The sequence below is a fragment of the Lontra canadensis genome, unplaced genomic scaffold (genome assembly GCF_010015895.1).
Source record: "Lontra canadensis isolate GAN:19392208 unplaced genomic scaffold, GSC_riverotter_1.0 scaffold3, whole genome shotgun sequence".
NCBI lineage: Eukaryota > Metazoa > Chordata > Mammalia > Carnivora > Mustelidae > Lontra > Lontra canadensis.
The window spans coordinates 18,765,165-18,779,847 of NW_022630997.1; the positions used below are offsets into that span (position 1 = coordinate 18,765,165).

Consider the following 14,683-nt stretch of genomic DNA (forward strand, 5'->3'; position numbering starts at 1 on the left):
TCTTCCCGATACATTGACCCTTTTATCACCGTGATTTGTCTCTGTTTGTTTCTAGTAATATTTACTGTCTTCAAAACAATTTTATCTTGTACAGCAAAGGAAATCATCAATGGAATGAAAAGACAACCTACTGAATGAAAGAAAATATTTGCAATTGTATCTGATAAGGGTTAACATCCAAAATATAGGAAAAACTCTTATAATTCAGTAGCAAACAATTCAATTAAAAAGGAGCAGAAAGTCTAGATATTTTTCCAAAGAAGGCATCCAGATGACTAATGGGTACATGAAAAGCTGCTCAGCACTAATCATCAGGGAAATGCAAATCAAAACTACAATGAAATATCTCATTCTCACACCTGTTTGAATGGCTATAATGAAAAAGATAAGAAATAACAAGTGATGATGAGGATGTGGAGAAAAGAGAACCCTTATACACTGTGGGTGGGGATGTAAATTGGTGCAGCTACTATAGAAAGCAGTATGGAGGTCTGTCAAAAAATTAAAAACAGAACTATATATGATCCAGCAATTCCACTTCTGGGTATTTATTTGAAGAAAATGAAAACCCTAACTCAAAAGAAAAAAATGTATGCAGCCCCATGTTCATTGCAGTGTTATTTGTAATAGCCAAGAGATATGGAAACAACCTAGGTATCCATCAATGGATGAATTGATAAAAAAAATTGTGAAACACTCACACACACAAACATACACACATACACAATGTCGAATAAAAAAAGAATAAAATTTTGCCATCTGTGATGACATGCATGCATCTTGAGGTCATCACCTTAAGTGAAATAACGTCAGACAGAGAAAGACAGATACCATACAATCTCTCTTATATGTAGAATCTGAAACAAAAAAAACCATGCAAACTCATGAAGAGCAGATTGGTGGTTGCCAGAGGCAGGAAGTGGGGGTGGGGTAAAATGGGTGAAAGGGATAAAAAGTTACAAGTGTGCAATTATAAAATGAATAATTCATGGAGATGTAATATACAGCATGGTGTCTATAGTTAAATATAATATTGTACTTGATATTTGAAAGTTGCTAAAAGAGTAAATCTTAAAAGTTCTCATTATAAGAAAAAAATGTGACTGTGTATGATGATGGATGTTAACTAGACTTATTGTGGTGATTGTTTCACAACATACACAAATACTGAATCATGTTTTATGCCTGAAACTAATATAATGTTATATGTCAATTACACTTAAAAAAGAAGCAATTACACAAAGCTTAAGAAAAATTTAAGTGGGCTGTCTTTCTTACCCTACTCTTAGGGAGTGTTGGCTAGAAGGACTTACCTATTGTGTTATGTAGTTTGAAGGAAGGGGAAAGCTGAGTAGGGCAACCTATAGTCAAATTCAGCAGTGTGTGAATCTGAGCCATAGATTTTTTTGCCTAAAGGGAAGGAGAGAAGAATCAAGTTTTTACCCTTTCAATACAGAATGGAGAGCAATTGTTGATAGAAAGAAAATCTTTTTCCTTCTTCCCCTCTCCAGAAAAAAACTTGATTAATAACAACATAATGGGTACCACTCCAAATCTCTGTAATTTTTTTTTGTCATGAATTTAATCATTTTAGCACCCTTATGGTTATTGTTTGCATGATGTATCTTTTCACATTCTTTTATTTTTATTTGTCTTTAAATCTAAAATGTGTCTCTTCAATAGCATATATTTGGATCTTGCTTCTTTAAACACAATAAGACCATCTATAGCTTTTGATTGGAGTGTTTGGTCCATTTACATTTAATGCAGCTATTGGTATAGCTGAATTTATGTCTGCCATTTTGATATGTACTATATTTCTTATGTTTATTGTTTTATTTCTGTTAAACCAGTTTTCTAGATTTTTTAAAAAAATTTTAAATAATTGCTTTGTTGGTTTTTACACTGTTATTTTTAGTTATTTTCTTAGTGGTTGCTTCAGGAATTACACTGTGCATCTTAGTTTATAACAGTCAAATTCAAGTTAATACCTAATTTTGATAAATTAAGCAACTTCACATCAATTCACTTTATTTTCCTATTCCCCCTATAGTGTCAATTTTTTACATACTACATCTACATATGTTATAACTACAACATAATTATCTTCTGTATATAATCTTATGTTTTTTAAAGAAACTAAGAGTGTAGAAATTCTATTACATTTACCTACATATATATCATTTCTAATGTATTTTAGTTCTTTCCATGTATTTGAGTTATCTGGTATCATTTCCTTCCAACCTGAAAGACTTCTTTAATATTTCTCATATTAAAGATTTGTTTGCAAATTCAGTGTTTTTTATATGGAAGTGTCTATTTTGCTTTCATTTTTTTCAATGACAGTATTGCTGGATATAGAATTCTTGGTTATAAGAATTTTTAAAATATTTTATTTATTTATTAGAGAGAGAGAGGGACCATGTGCTTGCTCATGAGAGCACAAGCAGGGGAAGGGACAGAGGGAGAGAGACTAGCAGACTCTCTGGTGAGCTCAGTCCCAGGCCCCTAGGATCATGACCTGAATCAAAAGCAGACACTTTACCAACTGTGAGCCACCCAGGTGTCCCAGAATTTTTTTCTTTCAGCACTTTGAATATGTTGTTCCACTGCTTTCTGGCTCCCATTGTTTCAGATTAGAAGTCAGCCATTAATTGTATTTTTGATTCTCTTTTTGAGATAAGTTTTTTCCTTTCTGTTTTTAAGATTTTCTTTTTATCTTGGGATTTGAAGAGTTGTGCTATGATGTTCTAGGTGTAGATTTCTTTGTAATGGTTGTTTTTGTTGTACTTCTTGGAAATTTAAAATTATTTTTTGAAATAATTTTCTGCCCTTCTCTTTCCTCTTTGTTGGGTTGCTTCATTTTACTCCGTAATTTCTGAGGCTTTGCTCATTTTTCCTTGATCTTTTTCTGTTTTTCATGTTAGGTCATTTTAATTAATCTGTCTTCACATACTGATTCTTTCTCTTGCCCTCTCAGTTCTGCTGTTAGGCCCATCTAGTGCATTTTTCATTTCAGCTATTGTACTTTTCAACTCTAGAATATCCATTGGTTCCTCTTAAGTTGTTTTAATTAAAAGATTTTTTTAAGAGATTGTATTTATTTATTTGTCAGAAAGCAGGAGACAGAGAGAGAGCATAAGCAGGGGGAGATGCAGGCGGAGGAAGAAGCAGTCTCCCCCGCTGAGCAAGGAGCCCTATGTGGGATTCCATCCCAGGATCCTGGGATCATGACCTGAGCAGAAGGCAGCTGCTTAACTGACTGAGCCACCCAGGTGTCCCTGTTCCTCTTTTTTTAAGTAAAATTTCCATTTGTTTCATTCCCCAGTTCTTTGAGTCATTACTAGGTTTTTCTTTAATTATTTAAACAAGGCTTCTTTTAATTTTTTTAAAAATATTTATAATCTAGTCTTTTTTTTTTAAAGATTATTTATTTATTGATATGACATAGAGGAGGGAGCCTGACGTTGGGCTTGATCCCAGGGTCTTGAGATCATGACCTGAGCTGAAGGCAGCCACCCAACTGGCTGAACCACCCAGGCACCCCTATTCTTTGACGTCTTTGCATGCTGGGCCAATACAGAATTAGCTCTAATTGACTGCTTTTTTTTTTTTTTTTTTTTTTTTTTAGTTTGAGTCATACTTTCCTGTTTTTTTCATGACTCGTATTTTTTTGTTGGAACTGGACATTTTATATATATCATAGCCAATCTGTAATTTTTCCCCCTGAGAATTGTTGTTTTGCCTTTTTTTTTTAAGATTTTATTTGTTTATTTGACAGACAGAGATCACAAATAGGCAGAGAGGCAGGCAGAGAGAGAGGAGGAAGCAGGCTCCCCGTGGAGCAGAGAGCCTGATGTGGGGCTCAATCCCAGGACCCCAGAATCATGACCTGAGCCGAAGGCAGAGGCCTCAACCCACTGAGCCATCCAGGTGCCCCTTGTTTTGCCTTTTTAAAAATAATTTATTTGGACTTAATTTTTTTATCCTGTGCTGCCACTGATGTTTTTTCTGTTCTTAAAATTACTATTATTTTTTTAGCTTGGCTTCCTAGGGTTCACCTCCGAGTCTTAACAGCTTAATGATCACCCAGTGATTGTTCAGTAGCTGTGTTTCAAACACTTTGAATCACTAATCCCTAAGGCTTTCTGCTGATGGATTTCTGTGGGGATTGGTAAAAATGTTCAGTTTTATGATAATTTTTAAGTCTGCCTAACCATTTACTTTCCTCCCAACCTCTTGAGTTTGTGTATGGTTTCCCAGTTAGCCAGTTTTGTGTGGAAAATCCTATGCTGAATATCCCCTGCATGTGCGCCCAGCCTCCCAGTCAGCCAGAGATGCATGGCAAAGTTATATAGCTCATTTGTATGTCTTTCAAAGTTTTAGGATCTCTCTATTAAAATTTTTGTCTGGTCTGCTAGTCTGTCACTCACACCAACCAAAACTACAACCTTAGGCTAATACAGCTGTGGGTTACTAATTGATTAAAGAATGGAGAAGGATGTATCACAGAAAGAAGCAAGAACAAGAATACAAACATGATCATACTAACATGTCCACAAGTCCTCATAGGCAATAACTTGATGTTAGGGTATCAGTTTTGGTTCAGGATGCTTTCTCCCTTGTTGCCTCCCTCAGGGTATATGTTGGGTCTTTGCATCCTTGAACAATATCAGAATAAAGACCATGGGGCAGATCAGGAGATGACATATGGATAGCTTGTCCTTTGGAACTACTTTGATCACATAGCAATAAAAAATATCAGCGAGAAGGAGAAAGCTAGTAGGAGGAGGATAGAGGTTTAGAGGTCATTCAAGTCCATCAACTTTTCCCGTTTGGTAGAGCAGGAAAAAGCCAAGGAACAAGGATGTGAAGTTTTTTTTTTTTTTTTTTAATTTTTTTTTAATTTCTTTTCAGTGTAACAGTATTCATTGTTTTTGCACCACACCCAGTGCTCCATGCAATCCGTGCCCTCTCTAATACCCACCACCTGGTTTCCCCAACAGGATGTTAAATTTTAAGTCTATAGTTTCATGGTTAATTGGTAAAGTAGTTGTAATTCATACCTAAATCTCCTGGCTATGAATCCTTGTTTTTTCTATCATGTCTGACAAAAGCATAAGTTTTTGTAGAGCCATAAAATTTTTGAGATAAAAGTGAGCTAAAGGTATATAATACCCTCCAGTAACGACTTCCCAATATAAATATAATTACTATTCACACCCATTAAAACAACCAGCACTTGTTGAACGTCCAATATGTCCCTGTAACTGTCTGTGTAAGCTCATTACAGATAATGCTATTAATACTCTCATTTTGAAAAATTAGGAAAGGAGAGATTTAATGATTTGTCTAAGAGTCTCAGGAAGTAAGTGATAGGCTGGGATCTAAACTTGTATATGTTTGAATTCAAAGCATCTGCCTTTAATATCTGTTATATTGCCTCATATATTTTTGGTGAAAGTAATTTAACCCTGTACTTGGCAGGCTTTAATGACTATACTGAAATCATTTTATTGTGCCCGTGTCACTTAGTCTCTGCTTGAATATCTCCAGGGATGGGAAACTCACCCCATCTTCAAGTAGCTCCTTTCCTTATATGACCACTTCTGTTGTTACAGTTCTCTCTTGTGAAACTAAATAGTATTTCCTTTGGTTACTCCTGTAATGTATGGCTTTCTGTATTTATACAGAATAAGTCAGTTATCTCTTCTGTATGAAGCAAGTCATCTTTAATGTTTTCTTTGCCAGGTTCAACACTGTTTTTTCAGCTATTTAAAAAAATAAAATTATTTCCCATGTTGGCACTTTTCTTTGTGTGGACTCTAGATTATCCTGAGAAACTATTACAGGTAGAAAACATACAATACTAAAAATAGAGTATTATAATAATAAAAATAGTAATAGCTTCCTTTAATAGAATTTTTATTATGTGGCATATATAGTGTTAAATCTTGACTCTTGACAATAACAGAATTAAGAAATAGGCTTACAGAGGCATTGTCTGTCACTTCTGCAGCTAGTAAGTAACCTCCACGCTAGAATTTGAAACAAGGTCTGCTTTAACTCCAACTCTTTACTGTGCTGCCTTTGCTGGCATGGAATTCAGGGTAACTATGTTACTTCCTATATTCTGGGTGTTCTAATTCTATTAATTTAGTCTAAGAATTATGTTAATCTTTTTGGCAGCCATATCATATTTGGCAGCATATTACTGGCTTACATGAAGTTTGCATTCAACTAAAACCTATAAAACTTAATAAGATCTTAAATATTTGATCTTCTGTCTGGTCTGGCCTTACCCTCTTATGTAATTAATTTTCAGTATAGATGCAAGACTTTGTGTTCATGTCTATGTCTTGGAGATTTCAGCTTCGGTTTCTAGGTTGTCAAGATAATTTTGAATTTTTAATCTGCCATCTATAATATTAACTCTTCCTCCAGATATATAGGACCACATACATCTTTGGTAAGTACCTTTTTTTGTGTGTTTATCTAGTCTTTGATCCATTTTCAGACAGATCAAGGTTGAATAAAGAATCTGTAAGGCGTATCTATTTTTTCCCCAAACATTGTTGTTGTGTACATTTCTAAAGTCTCAGACATATGTTTGGCCATGCCCGTGGTTTTCTTTTCTTCTTCTTATTTAGATAATATGGTCACTTTATTTTAAGGTTCTGGTTGGAATGATATTGAGGCTATCAGTTATAATATTTGCTTTCTCTGCCTTCTGAGCAAGACATTTATTACATAGGAAATAGAGAGTTTGGTAGGTGTTCTACTTTTGTATCAGACTCCTGTTAGAAGATATCTGAATAATTTAAACTCCTCTTCACTCTATATAGTATGTTTTGGTACAAGTTTTGTGATGTTTTCTGGGCAAGTATCATACATATTTCTTTTCTAGATAGACCATCTGTGGTATGCTGTATAATTAGGTTTTTCTCTTTAGTTCCTCACTTTTATTATTTACCATACTTTATTGTTACGTTCATGAGTTTCTATGTAGAAGTAACTTTTGGAAAGATCACTGGATTAGCTTTGAAAATTTCTGGATTTGGGGACTGACCATGCACTGTGAACTTGAGCAAGTCACTTAAGCTTTGTGGACCTCAGTTTCTTCAGATATACAATAGGGAGAGTAATATTATTCTTTATCATTTAGGATTATAAAAACAGGTCAGGATTTTGAAAATAAGAAACTGATATCTCACATAACAAGATATCAACAGATGGGCAGTATAGGACAAGTAGGGTAGCTATGGGAGCTCCGTAAAAACATTAGGGACTTAAGCTCTTCTAGTCTTTGATTTTATCATCCTTAGTGTGTAGTCCTTTTTGCCCTCTGGCTTCTTGAGTCATTGCCACAAAATGACTTCTTTAAGTCTGGGCTTCATGTTTATGTTTTAGACATAAGGAATAGAGAAAGGCTAACTGGTTAAAGGAAAAATATCTTGGTTTTCTCTTAGTGTGGTTTTGTCACTAAGGTTAAGTATACCCTAAAGATGTCTGTCTGTAGCTCATTGGCCAGAACTATGTTACATGGTCACTCCTTGCTTCAGGGAAAGCTGGGAAATTGTTTATTTTCGTGTTTTCATCTCTGTAGCAGAGGAAAGCAAAGGAGAAGGGATTGTGTGTAGGGTTTGGGTCGGCTAGTCAACAATATCTGCCACATTCATAGGATTATTGGAAGGATTCAGTTATATGGTGTAATAAGTTTTCCTCATGTTTTCTACTGATGGTCTAGAAATTGGCATTAATAGGTTTAGAAATAAATACTCCATTGTTTCCAACCAGCTCCTCTGTTTTCAACCAAGATTAAGTAAGAACCATTCCCACATCTGACTAATCTTTATGTGACACACATCCTAACCCTCATTGTCCTGGGTTTGTATTTATAGCTAGGCTTCTCTATTAGGACTATGTTGATGGGTTTGAAGAGTACAACAATGTCCCATCTTTTATGTCACATATCCTATTTTCTCTTTGAGCATTGCTGAAAGAACCAAATCTTTCTTATTGGTACAATCAACATGGGTATTACTTTATCCCTTCCAAAGCCATTGGTTTCATAATAATAATAATAATAATAGTTATTATTATTATTATTGTTTTTTAGCATTTTCTCTTAAAGTCCTTCAATTTGCTACACAAAACTTGAAAGTTTCTAGACTGTCATCCAGATTGCTGTTGATAAACATTAATTGTTTCAATGATAGTCAACTGAATTATATTTTAATTTATAAAAGTAAACAACTTTAGGGCATTAAAGCTCCCTGTTAATCGGGAAATATTTTAGGACAATGTTTGTTTTTGCAGAGATTGTTTTCTGGATGATACTTCTGCTTTGAGTGAAAATCATACTGAAGTATAAAAAGCAGCCTGTTACTAATGGGAAAATAATTGGAAGGAGGTAGAACTGTAAAGTGACTCACCCTATTGCTTTCTTCAGTGCCTACAAATACTTACAGATTTAAAGAGTTATTTACGAGTCAGAATGCAACCAGAGGCACATGAAAGGTAGCAGGAGAAATCCTGAGCAGCTCGCTCACAGAATAACAGCCCTAATTTGGACTGAATGGGCTAGCTGGGAGGTAAATTTGAAAACAGGCCACATATCCTGAATATACATGCAGGAGCTACCACCTGGTCCTACAGCATGAGAGAGATGAAATATCATAATCACTGGTGTTCAGACAAAATTGTATTTTTTTTTTCCATAGAGAATGGTAAAAGTTCAGAAAAGGCCCTAGGAAGTACCCAAGTCCTAGAGGTGAGCTGAGAGTAGAATGGAGGAGTGAGAATCTTAAATGATTACAGTGAGGTAATAAAATGGAAACTGCCAAAGAATTTGGAAATGGTCAGAGAAACTTGCAGAATGTATTATGAAGTTGGAGGCTCTTCAGGTTTCTTTACTTACAAATCTTTTCATTCTGATGAGATACTGATAGGTTATAAATTCTGTCATTTTGGGTGGAAGAAGACTGATTTGTATATAGTTTTCCAGTTTTTTTGTTTTGTTTTTGCTGGTTGCATTTATTATTATTATTATTTTTTTTGTAGACATTGTTCGAAGTGATGTTGCCCTGGATAAACAGAAAGGCTGCAAGATTGCTCAGCACCCTGATGTTATGCTGGAGCTCCAACGGGAGAAGGCAGCTCAGATGCACCTTGTTCTTCTAAAGGAGCAATTCTCTAATACTTACAGTAATCTCATATTAACAGGTAAGGCTATTGGAGTCGTCTGGAATCTTAGAGCATTATAGATTGTTGGCTTCCACTAGTTAACAACTTGATGCCTGGGAGATATTAAAGATATTAAAGTGGGCCCATATCTGTCTCCACCCACTATATCCCTTTTTAAATTGTGATGACTTTTGTCTTCCTATAAAAAATATTTCTTGTAGTTTATAGATGTATTTGGCTTAAGGTTATAGGCAACTCAGCATGTGTGTTCTCCAAAGACAGAACCAATGAAAACCTAATGAATCCTTGTAAAAATACGACTTTTTAGATGTGTGCCAATAGATTTGGAAGAATTACTAAATTTGGTGTCAAGAAGCAGCTATTTTCTTCTTTCTGTGTATGCCCTTTCCATGAACCCAGGGAACATAAAGATGAAATGTAAAAGAGATAATGATCCACAGGCTGAGCTGAGAATGTTCTATTCCTGGTGGAGTTTGAAAATATCTGGAGAATTTGATTTTCTTTTTAAGAACAAAGAGGCTATGAGACAGCCATACTCCCTTACATCCTTGGTTCAAGGAGGGAAGTGAATTTGTGTGAGAGCTCATAGGAGAAGCAACTTTTTGCAGGGCTGCCTGCAAACTTGGCTGGTAAAGAGCATGTGAGTTGCATGCTTTTGTCAAGTTTTGGAAAAGATTTTAACAACGACTCTGAAGTGAGAATCATGGAGGACTTAAGATGGATTAAGAAGAGCTGTCTAAGTTACCTCCGTTTTCTTGAGGGCATGTAAGACATACCTGCATATATTGATCTAAATAAAGTTTAACAAATCAAAAGTGTCTCTTTCTCCTTGTTTATGAATTTTTAAAAAATAAAGAGATGGAATGTCTGATAGGCTATGAACATCTCATACTTATTTTTGTAAACTCCAAGTTAGGAAAATTTTTAATTTTTTTATAGGCTTCCTGGCATTTCACCAGGAATTGCTGAGTGGCAACCAAATTGTTTTGCTTTAGAAAAAGCACAAGTCTCTTCCAGCTTTTCATCTTATACCTGGTGGAAAATCCAACAGCATGAGATGAAAGCCAGATTTAAATGTGGCTTTGGTGAGCAGAGAAGAGGATTATGGATTTCATAAGTATAGGCCTTGTTTTTTTTGGCTGTTTGATAGGTCATTAAGAGGGAAAACTCAAAAGTGATTTATGGCCAATGCATTATTTCCCTAAGTTGGTTAGTGTAACTGTTTAAGTTTAGATGCTTGGGAAGAACATATATTTTTTAAATCCAAATTTTTTTATTCTATCTCAGGTGTACAAATGTACATGTATTTAGTATTTTCTAATTCCGTTATTAGAAATGAAATATTTTTATCCTGTTCTTATTTTAATTTTAGGTCCTTACTAAAGAGGTCAGACCCCATGTTCTTTAATGTGGCATAGAAAGGGCTTAAGGTAATTCTAACCTTAAACTGAGGATCCAGAGTGTGGCTTGAAGGCGTATTATCCTTGAAAACACAAGTGTTCTATTGAGTTCAATGGAATCTTTTCTAATTCTCAGTAACATAATCCCTTTGGATGTTTATTCGCAGTTCAAACTGTTGGAATCAACATTGTCAACTTTTACCCTGACAACTTGCTTACTTTCCACTAAATAAACTTACCCCAGAGAAGAGCCTCTTTCCTGCTCTCACTTCTCCTAAGCTGCTTCAAAGAGTCCTCAGGCATTTTCCACATTTTTCACCCAAATGCGTGTACAGAGGTGGTACCTGGCTACAGACAGAGCATTTGGTATGCCCCAATTTGTTTACATGAAAGTTCAAAAGGTTTTGGTTCCAGGTGTTGGGAAGAGATGCAGTCACTTCAATTTAGCACCAATGGTAAAACTATTTTAATGTCCTTTAACTAAGTCTTTGATTTTACACAGTGTGGTTTCCTAATTGTTATGAAGTTTAATCCTTGATTTCTTGTATAAATTTTGAGAACATGGTCTCCAGACAGCTAAACATAATATTTAAACATAACTAAACTAACTTTTGTAAATATTTCCCTTCTCAGTGATGAATGTATATTGGTAAGGAGGGTGAGGTTGAAGGGGCAGAGACCTCTCAAGTGAAGTGACTTTCTTTACCAACATGTTCAGAACACCTACTCTAGGATTTCTGCTTGGTGATGTTCCACTTATTTTGTGTAACTCTGGCATAATATTTGAAATGTCTGCAGTGCAAGTATTTATGTGGGACAAGATGAAGAAACTGGGCCTCTCAGAAAGAGCTCATTTTCTTCACGCTTCTGCCCTCCTCTCAACCCTTCTCTTCAATTATTTACAGAATTTCATGTATATGGGTAGCAGGGTATCTTTATTGTTTCCTGGTCAGTTGTGGTATATTCTTTATTTTAAAATTGGATAACTAAGATCATAGTATGGGAAAAAACAAAGTCAGCATAGTAGAAAATTGATAAAGTGAAATGTCAGAGAGTTAAAAGCATATTAAAAATGATGGTTGTTGCCCTCCACCCCACTAGCAAGCTCTTGTTCTTAGATGTTCCATCTTTGGCTGATGTTACCATCAGTGTTGAGGTGAGAGGCATGCCTTCATACTCTGCATTCCAGCCCATGAGCTCTCTTAAACAGCTACCCCTCAGACACAAGCAAATGTTATTCTAGCTTTGAAGGTCTTCTGACTATTCAGTAAAGGAGAACAACTCTGCAGTCCTTGTGACAGCCAGTTAACAGAAACTAATAACAATTCTTTAATATGTATGTCTTATTCAAGTATTCCTCCTTATATCATAGTTTTGGAAAAGTGGATTGTATTTTTGCCTAATATTAAGCATAATGTTTTCATGTGAATGATTTACATAGCAATGGAAATAATATTAGCCTTACCTAATCTAGAGGGTTTTTGAAATAAACTCCAAGGTTTTGGGAAGGTGATGGAGTAATACCAATAGAACATCAGTGATTGCATTATTTTAAAAGGTGACAAGTAACATGCTGCACTTTTTACACTGACTTAAAAAGCATGGGTATATGCTTGTCCTGTAGCTTCCGGTTTGTCCCAGAGCTTTTAAGAAAAGACAGAGATTGTTCTTCCATTTCTTTGTGTTCTCATGATTCTTAATGTAATAATGTTCTGTACATTTGTTGGGAATGTTCTGCTGTGTATATGATGAATGAATTCACTTGGGATTATTTGACAGCTAAGTAATAACTTTTATAGGTTCAGATTCAGTTACTCATTTCCCCTTATCCTTGCCCCACTCCCATACTTCTTGAGGTGTAAATTCAGCTTTTGTGGTAGAGTCCTATAATTAAATGAAAAAGTTAGCTTTAAAGGGCAATGTATTTTCTAGGATTTTGTTTAGAACATAAGCTTCTGGAGGGTAAGGAATGTCATATTTGTACATTATTCTTCATAGTATAAGGAGCATAGTGAATGATCTTGAAATGAGGTCAAATTTAAACAAAATTTATTTAGGCTGTCAAGTCATAGTCAGCCCTCTATAAGAGGCAGCCTCAAAGGAAACCATTATAAATGGATGGCATTACCTAAGATGCTTTCCAGTGAGGACTCTTCTCATGTTAATGTGCCACTTTTTGTTTTGTACCTCCTTTTTCAGTCTTATGTTCCAAAGTGGATTGGGATCCTGATGGTCAGCTTTACTGTATTACTGTGCAAATGAATTGAGCAGAAGAAGCTCATTCTTCCCTGTTGTGGCCCATTCTTCTAATTTTAGTTGAGCAAAGGGTTCAAAGAAATGGAACAAGAACTGTTCTTTCATTTCCCATAAATCATAATGCTCAGAGGACTATTTCCAGGTCTTTTAAAATATTTGGATTACATTCTATGGATTAAATATAATATAACTTTATTTAACTATTTCCCCATCACTGTACAATAATTAAATAATTAAATACATGTTGGCACACTTCCTTCTGTAGAGTAGATTTCTCAAAGTGGGATGTCTGGGTCAAAAACTTTGTATTTTTAAATTTCATAAAATCAGTTTTTTGTGGTATAATTTATAAGAAAAAATAAATTTTGACAAATGTTATATGTCATAGAGTCAAATAGCCACCACCACCATCAAGATACAGATTTCTCTCATCCTAGAAGTTCTCTCATCTCCCTTCATAATCTCCTTTCCCTCCCTCTAGTCCTTAATTGTATATGATCTGATACTTGTTTCTAAATATCATATCAATGGAATGATGAAGTGATTGGGGGTCTCATTTCTTTCACTTAGCATAATTCTTTTTGAGATTCATTCAGTTGTTGCATATATCAATATTTCATTCCTTTTTATTGTTGAGTAATATTTCATGTTGTGAACATGCTGCAATTTATCCATTTCTCTGTTGGTTTGTTTCCAGTTTTTGGTGATGATGAATAAAGCCACTCACTATAAACATTTGCTCTCAGCTCTTTGTGTTGACATATTTTTCCTTTTTTGGGAGGGTAGTATGGTACCTAGGAGAGGGGATGCTTGATTTCATGTTCTCTATTTGACTTAAATGAAGCTGTCAGATTGTTTTCCAAAGTGGCTGATACTATCTTGTATTCCAACAGTATGTGAGAGTTCTACTTCATCCACATTTTTGCCAACAATTAGTATTGTCTGTCATTTAAATTAGCCAGTGAATATATAGTAGTATCTTATGGCTTTAATTTGCAACTTACCTTATGACTAATAGTTTTGACCATCTTTTAGTGGTTATTTGCCATCTATATATCTTTTTTGGTAAAGTGTCTGTTTAAGTCTTTTCCCTATTAAAAAAATAATGACTTTGTTTTCTTACTGTTGAGTTTTGAGAGTTCTGTATATATTTTATATATATATATATATATATATATATATATATATCTTTTATATATATTTTGGGCTACATGTCCTTTTTCAGATATGTGATTTGCAAATTTTTTTTTTTTTGATTTTTTTTTTTCTTTTTTTTTTTTTTTAAAGAGGGGGAGGGGCAAAGGGAGATGGAGAAAGGGAATTTTTTGTGGGGGGAATGGGGAAGAGGGGAGGAGAGGGGAGGAAAGGAGGGAGAGAGAGAAGCAGCAGGCTCCATGACCAGTGCAGAGCCCAGTGTCAGACTTGATCTCACAGCCTTGAGATCATGACTGGGGCCAAAATCAGAATTTGGATGCCTAACCAACTGAGCCACCCAGACACTCCTGTCTTTTTTTTTTTTTTTAAGATTTTATTTATTTATTTGAGAGAGAGAGAGACAGAGATAGCAAGAGACAGCATGATCAGGAAGGACAGGGAGAAGAAGGCTCCCCATAGATCAGGGAGCCTGTTATGAGACTCCATCCCAGGACCCAGGGATCATGACCTGAGTTGAAGGTAGATACTTAACTGACTGAACCACCCAGGCACCCTGTCTTTTTATTTTCTTAACAGTTTCTTTCAGAGAGCAGAGTCTTAATTTTGATGAAGTACAACTTTTGAATTTTTTTTTTTTTGGTTTGAATTTAAAATTGTAATGCACC

General features: G+C 35.1%; 1 protein-coding gene across 1 annotated transcript in view; it reads left to right on the top strand.

The window, feature by feature from the left end:
• The window catches only part of HPSE2 (heparanase 2 (inactive)), a 655,107-nt gene that overhangs the window by 57,399 nt on the left and 583,025 nt on the right, over window positions 1-14,683 (top strand). The window contains exon 3 of the mRNA XM_032882617.1: window positions 9,064-9,225. Within this exon, the coding sequence (XP_032738508.1) occupies window positions 9,064-9,225 (162 nt within the window). The remainder of the gene's footprint in view (window positions 1-9,063; window positions 9,226-14,683) is intronic.